Source organism: Panthera leo, chromosome C1 (genome assembly GCF_018350215.1).
Source record: "Panthera leo isolate Ple1 chromosome C1, P.leo_Ple1_pat1.1, whole genome shotgun sequence".
NCBI lineage: Eukaryota > Metazoa > Chordata > Mammalia > Carnivora > Felidae > Panthera > Panthera leo.
In genome coordinates, this window is record NC_056686.1 from 93,498,619 (window position 1) to 93,516,539 (window position 17,921).

The 17,921-nt window shown below is 57.6% G+C and overlaps 1 protein-coding gene across 8 annotated transcripts in view; it reads left to right on the forward strand.

The window, feature by feature from the left end:
- Positions 1-17,921, forward strand: part of KCNC4 (potassium voltage-gated channel subfamily C member 4) — a 46,240-nt gene that overhangs the window by 5,832 nt on the left and 22,487 nt on the right. For 3 of the 8 annotated variants that reach the window (XM_042953321.1, XM_042953327.1, XM_042953326.1), the window contains exons 2-3: positions 6,809-7,745; positions 9,799-10,002. In XM_042953321.1, coding sequence (XP_042809255.1) covers positions 6,809-7,745; positions 9,799-10,002 — 1,141 coding nt within the window. Of the gene's footprint in view, positions 1-6,808; positions 7,746-9,798; positions 10,003-12,466; positions 16,356-17,921 lie in introns of those variants that run through there. The other 5 variants (XM_042953325.1, XM_042953324.1, XM_042953320.1 and 2 more) reach the window with 5 other exon arrangements.

Consider the following 17,921-nt stretch of genomic DNA (forward strand, 5'->3'; position numbering starts at 1 on the left):
CTGGATAATGAGGTGTTTCTGTTTGTCACCATTTGGGGTGGGGTGTAAAGTGGGGGAGGGGCTGAAATAAACTTGGGCTATTTTGGGGAGATGAGGGAAGAATGGGCAGGAACAGAGCCAGGCATTTGGGCCTTGGGAACGGGGAGCCCCCAGGCTCCTTGCCTCCACCCGTGGACATTGTCCTGCCCTCACTCCAAACCCAGTGTGCTGGGCACCAGGACGTTCAGGCCATCCTTGTTCCTGGGCACCCAGCCTACCACAGCCTCTGGCCCAGCTCCCTGCTAAGGTTTTTTGGGTTTTTCTCAGGCTGGGTGATGTTAACCCAGCCTCTGGCAGGGGGCCCCATCAGGCAGTGGCCTTGGCCCACCCTGGAAAGCCACAGAGTCTGAGAGCCCATGTGCCTGGAGGTATTCCTGGGCATTTCGGTCACCTCTAGCCCGAGTTAGTGGGGCTGGCCACATCTCCTCCTCGTGACAGGTTCCCCAGGACCTGGAGAGGAAGTAGGCAGTCCCCTTGGCTCCAGTCATTCAGAAAACATTTATTGGGTACTTATCACATGCCGGACACCAGGCTGGGCCCTGTAAATACAGAGACGAGACAGACATGGTCCCTGTTCCTGAAGGGAGCTAGGTCAGGTGGAGTCGGTGGCAGTTGAAGGAAATTGGGTGACAAGAAATAGTAATAACACAAGATGGATCATGAGAGGTGCCACAGTACTCTTAAAGAATAAAGCCCCACAGGAGGTGAGAGGAAAAAGCCATAAATCCCACCTCTGTGTGAAGTGAAGCGAGGTGGGGGGATGGTTGGCCGGCAGGGAAGCCTCAAGGAGGAAATAGAAGTTAAGCTGGATAGGCCCTGCAGGATAATGACTTAGCTCTCTTAAATAATTTTTAGAAGGAGGCAGGCTATAAATAAATATATAAATAAATACATAAATTTTCACCGTGAGTAGTGCTTTAACCATGCAGGGTTAGGGAAGGGGCGAATTTTCTGGCCAGGCGACCGGCCCCGGCAGAGATAGGACAGCACGGAACACAGATAGGCAACAGCCAGGAATTGCATTTGGCTGGGCACGTTCCTGGCCGGCGGTCTGGGCTGGACTGAATTCCTTCTGGGGCCGGACTCATCAGCTCCCGGCAGCCCAGAGGCCCTGAGAAGCCCCACGTGCTGGCTTGGCAGAAGGGGGGCATAGGTGGCGGCAGGCTGTGGCCCCTGGAACCAGGATAGGAGGTCCCAGGGCCAGGGTCTGCTCCCAGGGGAGCCCATGAAAGGAGAGGAACAGGGGTCGCTAGGCTGATACCTGCACTTTGAGGCCCTCACTCAGGAGCCTAGGGACAGCTCAGAGATGCTTTGCCTGACACGTTGTCTCTCTTTTCCTGCCTCTGAGCCCGCAGGGCTGCTCGCTCCTTTTACAGCGCTGCCTGGGCTCTAGGACCTCACTTCCCCGGAAGCCTCAGCACCTCATCCCATCCCCACCGATCTTCTCTGCAAGTGTCTTTGGCTGTGTTCTCAGATTTCTCTTCTCCTACACTTCATCCTTAATATAGGTTTTGGGCATGAGTCTTCTTATGTTTATCGGTCCATCTGTCTCCTTGGCCCCTTCTCCTTGGGCCCCCCTCCCCTGCCCCCGCTGATTGTATTCAGTTCCCAATGACTGGTGTCTGTCACCTCCCCCCTACCCCCCCGACCCAGCCTGTGCCAGATTCTTGAGACACTCTAGGCTCTGTGCTGAGTTTTACAAATATCATTTCTTTTAATCCTCAAAACAGCCCTATAAAGTGGGTACTGTTCTCATCCCCCTCAACACATCAAGCACTCTGTAGCCTCAGGTCCTTTGCAGTGCCTGTTCCCTCTGCCTCTCCAGGTGTCCTGGATCTTCATATAACTCACTTCCTCACTCCTTCAGGTCTCTGCTTAGATGCGTCACCTTGGCATTGAGGTCTTGCCTAATCACCCTATTTGAAATAGGTCCCTCCGGTCACCTGGGTGGCTTAGTCAGTTAAGCGTCCAACTCTTGATCTCGGCTCAGGTCATGATCTCATGGTTCGTGGGTTCGAGCCCTGCATAGGGCTCTGCGCTGACAGTACGGAGCCTGCTTGGGATTCTCTTGCGCTCTCTGCCCCTCCCCGACTTGCGCATGCACGTGCTCTTTCTCTCTCTCAAAACAAATTGAAAAAAATAGTTTAAAAAGAAAATGAAATAGTTCCCTCCTCCTCATACTCTACCTCCTTTCCTCTTTATTTTTCTTCCTGACACTTATACCATCTGGCATACTATGTATTTGCTTATTTGTTGATGGTTTCCTTCTCCTAGAATGTAAGGCCTAAGGGGCAGGGGTGTTCGTTTTGTTTCCTGCTGTTCCCCAGCGCCCAGAACAGTGTCTGGCACATAGTAGGCCATTTTATGGGCAAAGATCTCCATTTTATGGGCAAAGACCCTAAGGCTTAGAGAGGTTAAGAAATTTGCCTAAGGTCTCTCAGGCAGTGAGTAGCAGAGACCAGCTTGTACCCAGAAGCATGTGACTTTAGATTCCTACCATCGGCAGTTTTAGGATGAGCTTGGTGAAGGAGGCTGATAACAGGGCTGACTCACCAGCCAAAACACCTGGGTCTCCGGACAGGTGGGTCCCCCACAGGCTACAGCCAGCCTGTGTGTGGGGAGCCCATGGAGCAGGAAGCTGGAAGGAGCGGTGCTTTCCAGCACAGAGGCTCGGAACCTCCTGTCCAGGGTGGTGAGACCCTCCCGCATCCTTCCAGCGGGGAGGAGCGTAGCTGCTGGCCAAACCAGATCGCATAAGCAATTTTCCGCTTGGGCAGTTTTGACTTCCAGCAGAATCTATGTCCCGTGTCCTCAGGTAGCATGGAAAGAACTGACATCTTCCACCATGGGAACCGGGGCAAGTCCCTTCTCCCCAGGCCTCGGTTTCTTTGGTTGCAAAACCAGCAGAAAGGGAATTGAACTGGGTGAGCTCCTGGGGTCCCTTTGCTTCTAAAAAGCAAAGATTTTTGCGATGTTTCTGGCTCCAGGTCCAACTCAGCCTCTCAGAAGCTGCATGTAAGGGTCCTTGGAGACCATGCCCACACCCCTGGCTGGGAACTAGTGCTGACCCCATTTTGTAGTGAGAGACCCGTACAAAGTGCAGCATTTACCTAGTGAGTGGCTGGGCCAGGATGAGGGACCCAGGCAGTCTGACCCCAGGGCTCCTTAGCTCTTTGGCCTCAGTCTCTGCCCAGCAGGTACCATGGGAAGGAGGTACAAGTGTACCCCACTAGCTGTATGGGATGGCCCAGCAAGGGCCGCTCAGAAGGCTCCAGCTCAAGGCCTTGATGTCTAAATTGGGTGCTGTTGCAGCCACTGCCTCCTTCCTTGGTCCTTTTTTGTCCCTGGAAGCCCCCAAAAAAGAGAGTGGGAGGAAAAAAAAAGCAGTGTCCCTGCTGCTGGAGGTGAAGGGCCTTGATTGCACTTGCTTAGGACCACTGCTTACAAAATAATTCAGTTCGGGAATAACCTAGGGAGAAAGGAATCATTGGGGCCCGACAGGGGAACCTGTAACCTCAGGACCCACCTGGGGCAACACGCCAGAGCCCAGGTGCCTGCATCTGTCCCAGCTCAACCTCAGGTGGTGTGCCTGTCTCCTTGGGGAAGGGGGGGGCTTTCTGGGGCCTGCCTTGCGCCTGCTGCTAGCCCTCGAGAGGTCACAGGGGAGACTGAGACCCCGTGAAGATGTCACCAAAGAGGAGTGGACTGTTTGGTTAGAGGACCAAGCGGAAAGAACTCTGAGCTGAGAGTCAGGGGACCTGGCCTCTGCCTGATCCTGAGCGAGTCATTTGCCCTTTCTCATGCCTGGGAAATGGGCACATGTGGCTACCCTTTATCAGCCCCATCTCCTGGGAGGGCCGAGGTGAGTGATACGAGAAAATAGTTGCAACAGCTCTAAGGAAAAACAGAAGTGAGTGGACACCGCAGGAATTCAGGGGGCTGTTCCCTAAGGCAGGAGGGGTGGTTTGTACTTACTGGGCGGCTGCAGAAGGAGCCCGGGCGGCAGTGAGGAAGGCACCAAGGCTGGCTCCTTGGCCCTGTGGGTAAGAGGGTGGCCGGCACACTGCCCTCCCTCCCCTTCTCCCCTCTCTGTGCCCTCTGCTCAGCCCCTTGGCAGCTCTTCCTGAACTTGTTTTTCCAAATCACTAATTAACTTCACGCTCGGCTCCCAGGTGGGCCAACTCTCCTGGCTAATTTTTCCTCAGAGAGAGCAGGCTCCTGCTTCCCATGCTTCCTGGCAGAGCTAGGGTATGCCGTCTCCACGCCTTACCCCACCCCTTTTGCTGCTGGGGATGGGAGCAGTGCCCGGAGTCGGTTCCCAGCATCACAGTGGCCACTCAACAGGTGCCACCACCAGCTCATCTCTGGATGGCCACGGAGAGCCCCCAGGCTAGAGCCGTTTGCCTAATACCCACATCGGTCTGTATTGCCTTGATAGCACCTTTCTCGGGGAAGAAAAATGAGATCAGGCGCACCTGGGTGGCTCAGTCGGTTAAGCACGTGACTCTTGATTTCGGCTCAGGTCATGATCTCATGGTTCGTGAGATCGAGTCCCACATCGGGCTCTGTGCTGATAGCGTGGAGCCTGGTTGGGGTCTCTCTCTTTCTCTTCAAATAAATAATAAACTTAAAAGAGAGAGAGAGATCAGAAAAGGAACTTGAAATTTACCTTCATAGGAGAGCCACAAACAGGAGAAGCTCCAGGCAGAGTTGTTCAAGTGGGGAAAGTGGTCTGCTACCTCCGTTCTCCTTCCTTGCTGCATTTAATCAACCTGTCCATGGTCAAGTGTAAATAAGATATGTTACTGTGCAGTGGGTGTCTGTCTTAAGTCCAAGGTACACAACTCTAAGGGTAAAATAGTAGTCATCAAGGAGTTGGCTAGGAACAGTATTGACAGTTCAGAGAGGACTTTCCTGGGTCTGTGAATTGATCGTGAAGGCAGTGCGGTGTGAAGAGAAGGTATGGCCTCCAAAGGTAAACAGATCTGAGTTCAAGTCTGGTTTCCAACCCTTCTAGGCTATGTGACCTTAGGCAAGCATTTAAACCTCTCTGATGCTTAGTTACTCCTCCTTAAAAGGAGACGATGAGACTTACCTCACAGGGTCACAGGGAGGACCGAAGGCAGTAACACGTACCAAGTGCCCAGCTGTGCCAGGACAAAACAGACAGCTAACGGATGTTCATTCCCAAAGTTCTCTCAGACTTGCTTCTGCTCCAGAGGCCCCGGAGGTGCTGCTGTTTCATTTTCCCAGCTCCCCTTGTATTCTCCATTGGTGTTTTGCAATACTAAGAACAAGGTGTGCCTTCTCCCCCTCCCTCATGCACGCTCTCAGGGAGGAAAGCATCCCTGAGGGGCACCATTAGCCATGGCCAGGTGGAAGTCAGTGTGTGGGGATTGCCAAGTGGCCATGGGGCCACAGTCCTTCCCCGTCCACCTATTTAAGCTCGGCCCTCTGCCCAGGGAGGAAGCTCATCCCCACGCACGGAGCAGGACAGGCAGCAGCAGGGGGCGGAGACCCCAGCAACAGGTGCCCCGACAGTGGTGAATGGCATTGCATGAATAACAGATGAGGGTTCCGTAATTGGTGCTATTACACATGCATTTCATCTCCATTCATAATGATTGGACACTTAAACCTAGCTGTTCCTCTGCCGGGTGCCACTGTCATCATTCTACCCGAGATCCGAGCCGTCTGGATCAGCCCCTGCCACACTCCGATCCCAGTGGGTGCAGTTTATTTTTGTTGGAGCTCAGTGTCCCAGGAAATGCCAGGTGTCGGGAAGGGGAGGGGTGGTTATTCTGGGCAGACCTCCCCTTGTCTTCTGTTATGGAACGTGCTACCTTCCTTCAGACACTTCTCACTGTCTGGGCATTTGGCTGGGACATTCTAAGCTGCAAGGTAGTAGAGAGGGGCTGGGACTTGGGACTTGAGGAGGTGGGGGGTCGTGGCTAGAGTTCTAAGACTCAGCTGGCAGAAAGAGGCCCGGACTCATTCCCTCCAGGCCCTCTCTCCGGGCATATCCCTAACACAGTGGACCTCAAAACTTAGCGTGCATCAGAATTACCTGGAAGGTTTGTTAAAGCAGATAGCTGGGCCCTACCCACAGTATTTCTCATTCAGTAAGTTTACAGGGTCAAGAATTTGCATTTCTAACTAGTTCCCAAGTGCTGCTGCTCCTGCAGCTGGTCCGGGACCTCACTTTGAGGACCATTGCCCCTAAAGCCTAATTACTCCAAGTGTAGTCTGTGGACCAGCAGCCTCTCCTGAGAGTTTGTTAGAAATGCAGAATCACAGGCCCTACCCTGGCCCTGAATCAGAATCAGAATCAGATTTTAACAAGATTCCTAGATGATTTATATACCCATTACAGTTTGAGAAGCTTTAAGGCACGACCCTTCTACAGGGGTGCGGAGCTAGGCAGGAGGCGGGGCCAGAGTCAGCAGTGGGCGGAGCCAGAGCGTTAAGGGCGGGGCGGGGGGGGTGGGGCGCGTCGTAGCCAATAGTATAGTTTCCTGTCCAGTTGCCTCCAGCCAGAAGCAGCCTGTCTCTTCTGTGTGCCGTGACAAAGATTGGGAAGAATTACCTTAAAATACCCGAGCAGATGAGTAAAGACCCTCTGAAGAGGGAGTTCCAGCCCACGACTACTTTCATCCCGCCTCTCACCATCTAACGTCCTTCCTTCCGGTGACCCATGCCCTCACTCTCCACAAACAGGACGGCGCCCGTCCATCCCTGACAACCGCCCCACTCTCCTCCTCGCCCGCAGGTGGTGGCCTTCGCCTCTCTCTTCTTCATCCTGGTCTCCATCACCACCTTCTGTCTGGAGACCCACGAGGCCTTCAACATTGACCGCAACGTGACAGAGATCCACCGAGTGGGGAACACGACCAGCGTGCACTTCCGGCGGGAGGTGGAGACAGAGCCCATCCTGACCTACATCGAGGGCGTGTGTGTGCTGTGGTTTACACTGGAGTTCCTGGTGCGCATCGTGTGCTGCCCTGACACGCTAGACTTCGTCAAGAACCTGCTCAACATCATCGACTTCGTGGCCATCCTGCCCTTCTACCTGGAGGTGGGGCTGAGCGGCCTGTCCTCCAAGGCAGCCCGAGACGTGCTGGGCTTCCTGCGCGTTGTGCGCTTCGTGCGCATCCTGCGCATCTTCAAGCTCACACGCCACTTCGTGGGGCTGCGCGTGCTGGGCCACACCCTGCGTGCCAGCACCAATGAGTTCCTCCTGCTCATCATCTTCCTGGCCCTGGGCGTGCTTATCTTCGCCACCATGATCTACTATGCCGAGCGCATTGGCGCCAGGCCCTCCGACCCACGGGGCAACGACCACACCGACTTCAAGAACATCCCCATTGGCTTCTGGTGGGCGGTGGTCACCATGACGACGCTGGGCTATGGGGACATGTACCCCAAGACGTGGTCGGGCATGCTGGTGGGGGCGCTGTGTGCACTGGCTGGCGTGCTCACCATTGCCATGCCCGTGCCGGTCATCGTCAACAACTTCGGCATGTACTACTCCCTGGCCATGGCCAAGCAGAAGCTGCCTAAAAAAAGAAAGAAGCATGTGCCCCGGCCACCCCAGCTTGAGTCACCCATTTACTGCAAGTCTGAGGAGACCTCGCCCCGGGACAGCACCTACAGTGATACCAGCCCCCCTGCCCCAGAAGAGGGTATGGTTGAGAGGAAACGGGCAGGTGAGATTGGGGGTTGGGAAGGAAAGCCACCACCCCTCCAGTGGTGGAGGGAGTCCCCAAATGAACCTCAGCCCTTGGGACTTGGGATTGTCCTTTATTGTCCTGGGCTGCCCTAAGTGTGTAAGATGTGTCTTTAAAAGCAGAAAGTGTCGAGGCCAAATCTCTCTCTCTTCTGGTTTTCCAATAGCTTTCTGAACATTAGGGTCTGTGGAGTGAGTTTACCACCCAGTTTAGGCTGCGGCAGGCGGTGCATGGGGCTGTGAATTCAAATACCATCTTGGCCATGGTGCTGTGTGACCTGAGGCCAGTCACTAACCGTCTCTGATCATGGGTTCTTCACCTGTAAAATGGGAGTCATCTCCTACTCCCCAAGACTTTGAGGAGACCCAAATGAATAACAGATCTGAGAGTATTTGGAGAAGTGAAAACCACTCTACAAGCATCAGGCGCTGTCGTTGTTAGCTAGAGAGCAGGGCAGCTGTTCTGCCAAGGTGCATCAACAAGTGAATCACTTCTTTCCAAACGTTGGAGTCTGATGTCTCTTGGCCTAATAAATGTGATAACGTAACAGCAGTGGGAGGCTGCCTTCTGTTCAGCACAAGCTAGATTGAGTCCTCGGCTCAGGGTTTAACATGGGATGGGAGGGAACCGAGAGGGAGTAGCCCAGACAGTGTCGGGCAGGGGAAAAGGAAGGGTAGAAGAAATGGCTTCTGCACCCTGGAAGGGGAGGGCCTCCGGGTCTGGATCCTGTTCTTCAAGGATGGGAAAGGCCACCCCTGGAAAGTTTGCTTCCACCTGCGTCAAGAGAGGGGAAAGGAAATCGGCTTAACCCACAGAAACTTGGAGTTAGGCTGGAGAGCCGGAGCCTAAGTGTGGTGGGAGGGGCTCCGGAGGGAGGTCTGGGATTCCTCGCCTGGGCAGCCCTTGGACGCCAGGCCATCGGGAGGCTGGGGGTGGGCCAGGAGACAAAGGTAGCAGCTTTTGGCTAAGCTCTGGGGGCAAAGTGGGACTCACTCTCCAGAGGGGTGCCTGACTCATAACACTCACCTATGGCCTGTTGGGGGGTGGCCGTAGTACATGCTGGGGCTACTCACTCCCTGGGGTCATTTGGGGGCCTTGATGGAACAACCCCCCTCAGGCTCCCCTCTTCCCCACCAAAGTGGTGCCCCTTCCCCCATCCCTGGGTGGAAATCTCCCAGCCAGGGCCTCGGGGAATTTCAGCTGTACCCTTAGGCCCTTTCAGAGCTCAGAGGGAAACCTAATATCAAAATGCGCAAGTCCCTGCACCAGCTCCTGGATGCACACTTACCCGTGGCTGCTGTCAGCTGCACCTCAGCCTGACCCTAACTACTTGGCCGTGGTCAGGGCATTCCTGGCCCATGCTGAGGCCGCTGCCTTCAGAGCGAGCCAGCCAAGGGCCCACTGTGCTGCCTGACGGAGGCAGGGGCTTGGGGCAAAGCCTACAGCAGTGGGAGCTGAACTGGAGCCTCCTCTGTGCAGGGTCTTCCCCAGACAGGTGAGCCCCAAGCTGAGGGCTCCAAATCCTTTAGGTACTTGACTCTGCCTGAGGTGCCTGGTGAGCAAGATTAACCGCCTACAGGGGGTCCAGAGAGATGGCCGTGGAGGCCTGTTTATTGGTTTAACCCTGGCGGTGCCAGCCCTCATCCCAGCAAGCCGGGTGTTCTCTGAGGGAATGCAAACTCATCCAAGTGTCAGCCTGAGCCAGCCCCAAGGAGGAAGCTGAGTCGGCCGCCTGCCTCAGGCTAATCTCCTGGGACAGCCTGCGGCAGACAGAATTCAGGAGCCCTGGCTTGGGGTATCTGTGGCTCCTTGTCCCGGGAACGACCCTAGGCCAAGGCTGAGAGGGAAGGAGGGCATTCCGCCCCCTGCCCCCAGGGCCAGGCCCACTCGCTGGCCCTCCCAGGGAGATGCCAGGCCCCCTCAGGTGAGGGAAGTGACACTCTAGGGCTGGGATTGGCGAGCCCCCAGGTGAGCCCATGAGGAAGGCCCAAGCAGCCCCTCACACAGCCTCCTTTCTGTCTGCTCCCTTTAGACTCCAAGCAGAACGGCGATGCCAATGCGGTGCTGTCCGATGAGGAGGGAAATGGCCTCACCCAGCCCCTGGCCTCTGCCCCCACCCCTGAGGAGCGCCGGGCCCTGCGACGCTCTGGCCCCCGAGACAAAAACAAGAAGGCAGCCGCCTGCTTCCTGCTCAGCGCCGGGGACTATGCCTGTGCCGATGGTAGTGTCCGGAAAGGTATGGCTCCCCAGGCCGGGCAGGTGGAGAGCCCCCAGGGAGCTGAGTCTCCCCAGTGTCCCCTGCAAACCTTGAGGTCCCCTCCTCCCCTGAGGCCTTGGCCACCATCTCCTCTGCCTTGGATGTGCCCCCGCTTTTAAGATGAGTACCCTGATCTCGCACTCCCTGGACTAAAAAGGCCTCCAGCATCCCCCAGAGGTTCACAGAGCCCAGCACCCACGCCCCTCCCTGCCCCCCACCATGGCCACAGGGAAGAAAGACTAAGTGCTAGAGGCTAAGGGCAGGCCAAATCAGCGGCCCCTGCCTTTCCCCTCCATTTGATCACCACCTCTTCCTCTGGTTCCTGCCACGACCTTGAGGCCTGGCTCCACAGGGTCACTGCCAGACTTTCCCTAGACCTCCCTTAAACACAGCTAAGGTTTCCCAAGTAAGTCCCGAGAGATACCAAGAGCCTTCGGGAGTCAGGATAAGAATGAGCTGCTGGTGTGATGTCTTTGGAGAGCCTAGCACAGGCCTGACCTCCTCATCCTGCCCTGGGGGTCCAGGAGCCCTGGAGGGGCCAGCCCAGCTCTGCACGCCTCTTGAGGCAGAGCCAGCAGGTGACCAAGGGGTGGGGAAGGGGGTAGGGATGGGTAGGGACTCTGTGTCCCCTCTGAGGTGTGCTCTGAAGCATTTGTAGGGTTCAGGAGAGTAGCCTGTCCTCTCCTGTAAGGAAAGGCTGAAATTCATCGGCAGGCCCCTAGCTATGGCAGGAGCAGGGCAGAAGCTGGGCCGTGGACTTAGGGCTTCCTTACTTGCAAAAAGGGGGCCAGCAATGATGGAGGTTGGTTGAGGGCCAGTAGTGGCTGAGAACAGGAGTCTCAAGAGCAGGTGCTCCTGCCCGGTTCCTGATCACTTTTTTGTCATTCTTGCCCTGTCCCTGTGACTTAACCTGCCTAAATGCCCTACCTAGTTCCAGAACAAACCCTGACTCCTCCCGAAACAAAGCTTGTCCCTGGGTTCTCAGGCCACTTCTTAACCAGCCCTCTTTTAACCAAATCCACACACCCCCACCCCCACCACTTCTCACTGTCCCAAACTCCAGTCCAGGTCTGGGTTGAGTGAGTCGGGGCAGTGTCTGTGATGCCTCTGTCCCCCCAAGCATGTCTCCTGGCCTGCCCATCTCATGCAGCCTGCATGGGCACCTTCCCAGCCCCTGCCCCCACGGGATCCCCAGGGCATCCTGACCCTAATGAGGCGCTGAGAGGTGTGTGTCCAGCTGTGGTGGGCATATGTACTGTTGGGTGTCACCAGCAGGAGCTGCCATCTGGCAGCTGGAAGGAGATGGCCCAGAGGCCCCAGCTACGAGGCTGCAGGTTGAAGGTACTCAGACCATTTACACTCTCTCCTGCGTCTCTCTGGTCTCCCTGTCCTCTGCGTGTCCCAGTCCTTGGGCTCTGGATGTGCCTATCTCTCCTGCCCCCCATCACAAACACGCAGCGGCTTCTGCTGCATCCTGGTTCAGACCCAGAGACTTGCTGTGGCTGGAGCATGCTGAGTGATGGCCCGGAATGTGGGGCAGAGGGGACCCTGCCTCCCATGTAGGCCTCGAGCTGACTGCCCGACAGCCCTGTTTGCACTCCAGCACTGTGAGGGGCTTGGCGGAAGTAGCAGTGTGGAAGAGGCTGTGAGGGTACAAGTTAGGCGGGACCGTGAGGAGGTGGGGAGCGGGTCACACCCGGGGCAGGAGGGGCACGTGCCTGGGCTGGGGAGCGTGTACCACACCGCCAGATCTCTCTGGAAGCTCGTGTGGCCCGGCTGCTCTATTTTCAAGATGCCTCCACACTGCTTCTTGGCAACAAGCATGCAGCTCAGCCAATTAGAGTGACCTTCGAGAGGGAACAGGTGGGTTGCTGGGAAACAGGCCCTGCTAAGCGAGCGTGGCAGTTAGCATCGCCAAACTCCCAGCAAGCACTCAGCAACTTTCCCCATGCCAGACCGTGCCTCCCTTCTCTGCACTGGGGCTACGTGTGGGACCTGGCGTAGGGGGCCCAGGGCTCCTTCAGCCACGGGCAGAGACTCCCTTGTGAGCCTATAGCTGTCCAAGTGTCAGAGTGTGAACTCCCTGGGGGGGGGGGGGGGGGGGGGGGGGGGGAGGGGGCGGGGAAGGTGACCGGTGCTGATCAGGGCTTCCGAAGATGGTGTAGAAAGGTGCTGGAGGCTGGGGGGTGTATGTGTAGCTGGAAGGGAACTTACTTGGGGACAATGACAGGGCAGAGATCAGCTGTGCGGCCCTGGCATCTGTCCTCTGGAGCCCAGGTGACCTGGAAGCCCAAGAACGTCAGGGAGCCTTTCCCAGGCGGGCCAGACCCCTCAACCAGCCCAGGGCTGACTGCCCCGCGGGGTCCCCTGGAGCATGGATCCCACGGAGCTGCTCAGATGAGGAACCAGGCCCCTCTGACCCATGTGCCTTTTCTTCACCAAGGCTGCGCAAAGTCCCGGAGTCTAAACAACATAGCTGGAGCAGCTGGAACCAGTCTGGGGCTGTCTCCACTGGCATCAAGATACAGCTCACCCTACCCTCCAAGAAAGCTCCCGCTCTCCCACCCCTTCCACCCTCTCACCAGCCCTCCACCTGGACACCTGGCCCCTTAGCGGCACCCTCGGCTCTCCCCACCCCCGGGCACACACGCTCACATGCCCTCCAGCCCTCATACCTCCTGGGGCCTGAGGGAGCCGGGCGAGATGCAGGAGAATCCAGGCCCCTGAGCCTCTCCTCCACAGCACCCAGCTCCCCAGAATGTTCAGCTCTGGAGCCTGAGAACAAGGGGGAGATTACGCCCAGGGCTTGCACCTCCCCAGTCCCCATCCTGAGCCGGACGTGCCAGCCCCCCACCCAGGACCTGTGCCTCTGGGCCTTGCCTGCCCTCAGGGCCCCATCGTAATCACAGCAAATGCATTTTCATTCCTCGTGGCCTTCAGTCAGCAACCAGCCTGCCACTGAATATCTCTGTCTGTCTGTCTGTCCATCCCACACCCAGACCAGCCAAGAATAAGGCTGTCTCATGGGGCGTCTCTGCTGGTGTGCAGGGAGCTAGGCCCGCGAGGGGAACAGTGCCGCCCTGGGAGAGGAGGCCTGATGTTCCCCAGCCCTGGCCTGGCACGCAGGTGGGGGTCCCTAGGGCCCCACAATTGGCTGCCTAGGCATGGGAATGCCCTCCTCTCCGGAGTGACACCCGGCGGCAGAGCCCCGCACCCCATCTGCGCCCCAGCAGTGGTGCCTCTCCCGCGCTGCTTTCTCTGCTTCCACGACAGTTTCTCTTCCCTCCTTCTCCGCTCCCCCAAACTCCCAGCTCTGCCTCTGAGTCACCTGCCGCTCCCACCCAGCCTCTGCGCTCTGTATTGCTGCCAGAACCGGAGACTCATCTAATTTCTATAATTAAGTGTATTCATTTACCTAACGAGCCCAGGAGCACAACAGGTTTGTGAGTCATTGAGTGAGCAGGGGTGCCCCCTGGGCAGGGGCAGCTGAGGGGAAGCGTGGGGACAGAAGCCATCCTGCCCCTCGCACGTGGCCACTCCCGGGCCAGGCAGGGCCGGTTGCAGGCGGCCCCTCCCCAGCAGCTTCCCAGGGAGGCTCTCTGGGCCCCCTCAGCTTCAGGAACGCAGAAGGCCTCGGCCAAGCCATTTCCTGTTTCACCTGATGGGAATTAGACCTGACAGTGGAGCCGTGCGCCTGGCAATTTTTAGAGTCAGATTATGCAACTTTGTAGAGGGAATGACTAAGGTCCGTATCTGCTCCTTCCAGGGTGGGCAAAGATAGGAATGGAAGGACAGAATTCAGGGACTCGGCAGGAGGCTGGGGGATTGGGAGGCCACCCCGGAAGGTGCGCTGGGCAGAAAGGTCAGACCATTTCATGAGGTTGGCTGTTGTGAAAAACCTGTGCCAGGAGCACCCCCATTTCAGTGTCGTCTGTCTTCAGCCTTGGGCAGACACACGAATGTCCCTTCCGGAAAAGTGTGTTCACGATGGGTACTGGCATACCCCAGCCCTGCTGTGGCCTGTGGGGCCTGTCTCCTGCTTGTTCTCAGAATGAAATGTCCCGCTAAGAGATGAGAAAATACAGCGGCATCCATGTGGCCTGGACAGGCCCCTTTCAGTGACCGGGGCTGGGAAGCCCCGTGGAGCAGGATGGAGACATTAAGCACCGTCTCGTCACTGAATCTGAGAGCCCAGCTGCTTTTCCTTCGTGAGGACGGATTCAGTCCCGGCCCCACAGGGCTCCTTGCATGGGGCTCCTGAGTCTGATGGGGATGTGATGAGCTAGGTGTCCAGTTTAGCCTGGACGCCACAGCTATTTTCTCCTCTGACTTGCCTTTCTGGTTCGGGGAACTGAGTTGGCTATTTCTGTGGCAGCCCTCAAGTTGTCAGGAGCCCAAGTTTCCACGGTACCCACCTCCTCCTTCCCTCTCCTCCCTCCCACAGGGATGGGCATGCTCATGGCACCCCTCCGGTGGGCACAGATGTCCCTGGGCGACATGATGCAGGAGTGCCAAGCTGGAGCCCCTGGTGCCTTGGGAGATGGGCTCCCACCTGTCCCCCCTGGTTCTCTGGCTTCCGTGGGGGAAACAGAGGACCTAGCTAACAGGACGGCTGAGTAGGCTGCTACCTCTCAGGACCTCTGGACCTCCCAGGGCCCTGGGAAGGGGCAAAGTGAGTCCTGGAGTTTGCAGAGACCCACTGTACACGGGGCCCTGCCTAGGAACGCAGCTGCCTACGTGGGCCTCAGCCTGTCCAGACCTTGGGCCTCCCTCCTCAGGGGAAGGCTCTCCCTTCCACCTGTAATCTGAGAGCACAGTTGGCTTCACGTTGGGTGTAGACTTGGACCTGTACCCATTACTTTGTCTTCTAGAAGCCTTTCCCTCACAGCTGCGGCCCACCCCCTCCCCCACAGAGCAGGGAAGCAGCCGGGATAGGAGTTGTTCACCTTACGAGTTTGCACCAGGCCTGCTGACAAACTTAGAGGCATTTGTCAGCCCCCAGGGCTTCTGGGAAGAGCTGCGAGCTGGAACCAGAGGTGGAAGGTGTCTGTTCAGTGTAGGCCGGGAGTCAGAGGGGAGACTGAGTACCAGCCCAAGGGCTGGGGCTCCAGGAGTCACCCCCTTGGGCCCAGACTACCCTGTCACAGAGCTTCCTGGGAGAGGAGGGCCTCCCCTGCCCTGGTCAGAGACTATCACCCCCAAACCCCTACCCCCACAGCAGCCTCCTTGCCCGCCCTGCCTGTGCCCCCGCTGGGAGGGTAGGGGAAGGGAAGGCCCAGGCCACTGACATTCCAGGCTGAGGCTGAGCTGCCGAGAAGGGTTCACTGAGAAGGGTTGGGTTTCTCAATAAGATGCTCCTTTCTGGCCTTCTCTTCTGAGACGGACACGTGCATCCTCCCTGACCCTCCCCTTCGGCATCCACCCTCCAACTGCTAGAACTCTGTTCCTGCCAGATTGAGGAACTGTGGCCGGGCACGACAGGGCAGCACACTCAGGCACCTTCTTCACCAGCCACCCCTGTCCCTCCGCCCCGGGGACAATGGAGTGGCCCCAGGTGGTAGGTGGCAGGTCGAGCTATGCGGGGGTGGGCCGCCCAGGTTGGACTCCAGGCCACACCAGGAACGTCCCCCACTCCCTCCGTGCCAGCATGTAGGTCTGTGATCCCTCCGCCCACTGCACTGGGGTTTTGAAGACCTGAGGGCTTGTGATTCCTGGAGCTCGTTACGTGAGCAGGTATGGAGATAAGCTGTAACATGGCCTACGAGTCACCTTGGCCTAGTGCTGGGTAGGCAGAGGGGTGATGAAGGGGCTCACCCCATTCGCTGACCCATCCTTGCTCTTCCTGGCCTCTTAGCCCGGGGTCCCCATGCCTTCCAGCTCTGCTCCTGGCCTAGTCCTTAGCCCACAGGCTGTGGGTCAGCAGCTGGCTTCCTTCTAACATCTCATTCTTTGTTTCTCCCTTTCTTTTGCTGAACTCCTTGCCCCCCCAGACGGCAATGTTGAGCCGAAAGCGTGCGTCCCAGTGTCTCACACCTGTGCTCTTTAAACACAGAGACCTGCCAAGACGCCCTCTCGCCCAGCTATGCCCAGGCTGAAGTCCTCACCCTCTCTTAAGCGGCACCAACATGAGAGAGGCAGGCAGACAGACAGAAAGCCAGAGGCTTAGGGAAACTCTGGAACCCTGGCAAGAATCTTTCGCTGGGAAAGACTCAGAGACCCTTGTTTGCACAGGACTGACGGAAAACCTCCCATGTGACCCTCCAGGCCCAGAGCCATCTGGGTCTGATGTTCTGTTGTACACCGAAGAAATATATATGCACATATAGTATCTATATTCGTACGTACTATACTCGTGTGTGGTGCACGTGCTACTGGTGGTCTGTCTTCTCTGTTAGGCTGTGTCTCCCCAGGCCCAGGCCCCGCCCCCTGGCCCCCCTCTTCTTCACTGACTCCTTGTTTCTGCTGAACACGTGTGTGGAATGTCCCAAGAAAGAGCGTCTGGGCTCTGCCAGTCCCAAGGTGGGGGGGGGGGGGCGGGCAGGCCAGACTTGGCCCCTCGGGGTTGTTTCCTTCCCCTGTAGCCGGCGGCCTGTGGGGAAGGCACGGTTGCCCCCCGGGGTCACTGCTCCACTGGCCCCACCCCACCCCAGATTGGGGTTCTACCTCCCACCCCACGCCCCAGTTTTGGGGGACTTCCAGGGGACTTCCTCTGCAGCTTCTTCCACTCCTCCTCCACCTTACCTGTGTCCTGGACCGAGGGGGCGTTTTGTCTTTTTTTATTTTGGGGTTTTTGTTCTGTCTCCTCCGTCCATTTGTTTTCAAAGATGCTGCTGGGCAGACGGGCAGGGAAGGGGTCTGTCTGCCCCTCTGGCTCAGGGGTCTGAGAAGGGGAAGCCTCGGGCAAGCGGAGACCAGTTGCAATACTGTACTTCCTGGCCGGTGGCCAGAGGACGCGTGCAATAGCAGAGGCCAGGTGACCCCTTCAACCTTGGCCTCTGCCCCTCCCGCGGCCCTCTCACCGCAGTCCCACCCGCCCTGCCCCTCCCTGGCGTTGGTCAGTCCTTTTGTAAAGCTGTCCCCTCGTGTGTGTGTGTGTGTGTGTGTGTGTGTGTGTGTGTGTGTGTGTGTCTGAGGCATGCCTAGGCTGGGCCCTGCCGCCCTGTCTGCGCGCCTTCCACCGTCGTGCTGTGCTCGAGCCCCAATAAAGACATCTGGAGCGTCCTGCTGCTCCCGCCTCGAGTGACTGCGTCCGCCTCTCCTTTCTGGCTCTGTGTCTGTGGGGACCTCCCCGGGCTTCCACCCCAACACCTGAGACATGCAACACACTCCGATCCTAGCCCTGTCCCCGCCCGGAATCACCGATGCCTGCCAACCCCTGCGTTTAGAGCTAGGCACGAATGCCCAGAGAAGGACAGGCTTGCCCGGGGTCGTGAAAGAGGGCTGACCCGGGACCCCCGGCTCCCAGGCAGCGTTCTGGTCTCCACCGCTGCCACCTGACCCCCTCTGTGACGCGGAAGAGATGTGTTTGGAAGGCATACCCCTGTATTCCTGCTTGCTTGTGCAGGCCACCCCCCCCCCCCCCCGCCACCTTCCCTGGAATTGCACCAGTGCTATGTGGGCCAAGGCCTTGGGGATGCCAGAGTCATTGCGAAGACTGGATGGCTGACGAACTGAGGCCGGCAAGGGACAGGTGGCACATCCGGGACCACTTAGCGATGGGGAATAAATGAATCCTGGGTAAGCGATGGGGACACGTGCCCCTCACTGTTGTTTCCCCGCTCAGTCACATGGAGGCACACGCAGGGCTGGCTCCCAGCTCTGCTGCCTTGTGGGCTCGTTCAAAATGGCCCCGCACCTTCATGCTCAGCTGCCACCGTCTTGAAATGATGGAAGAAGGG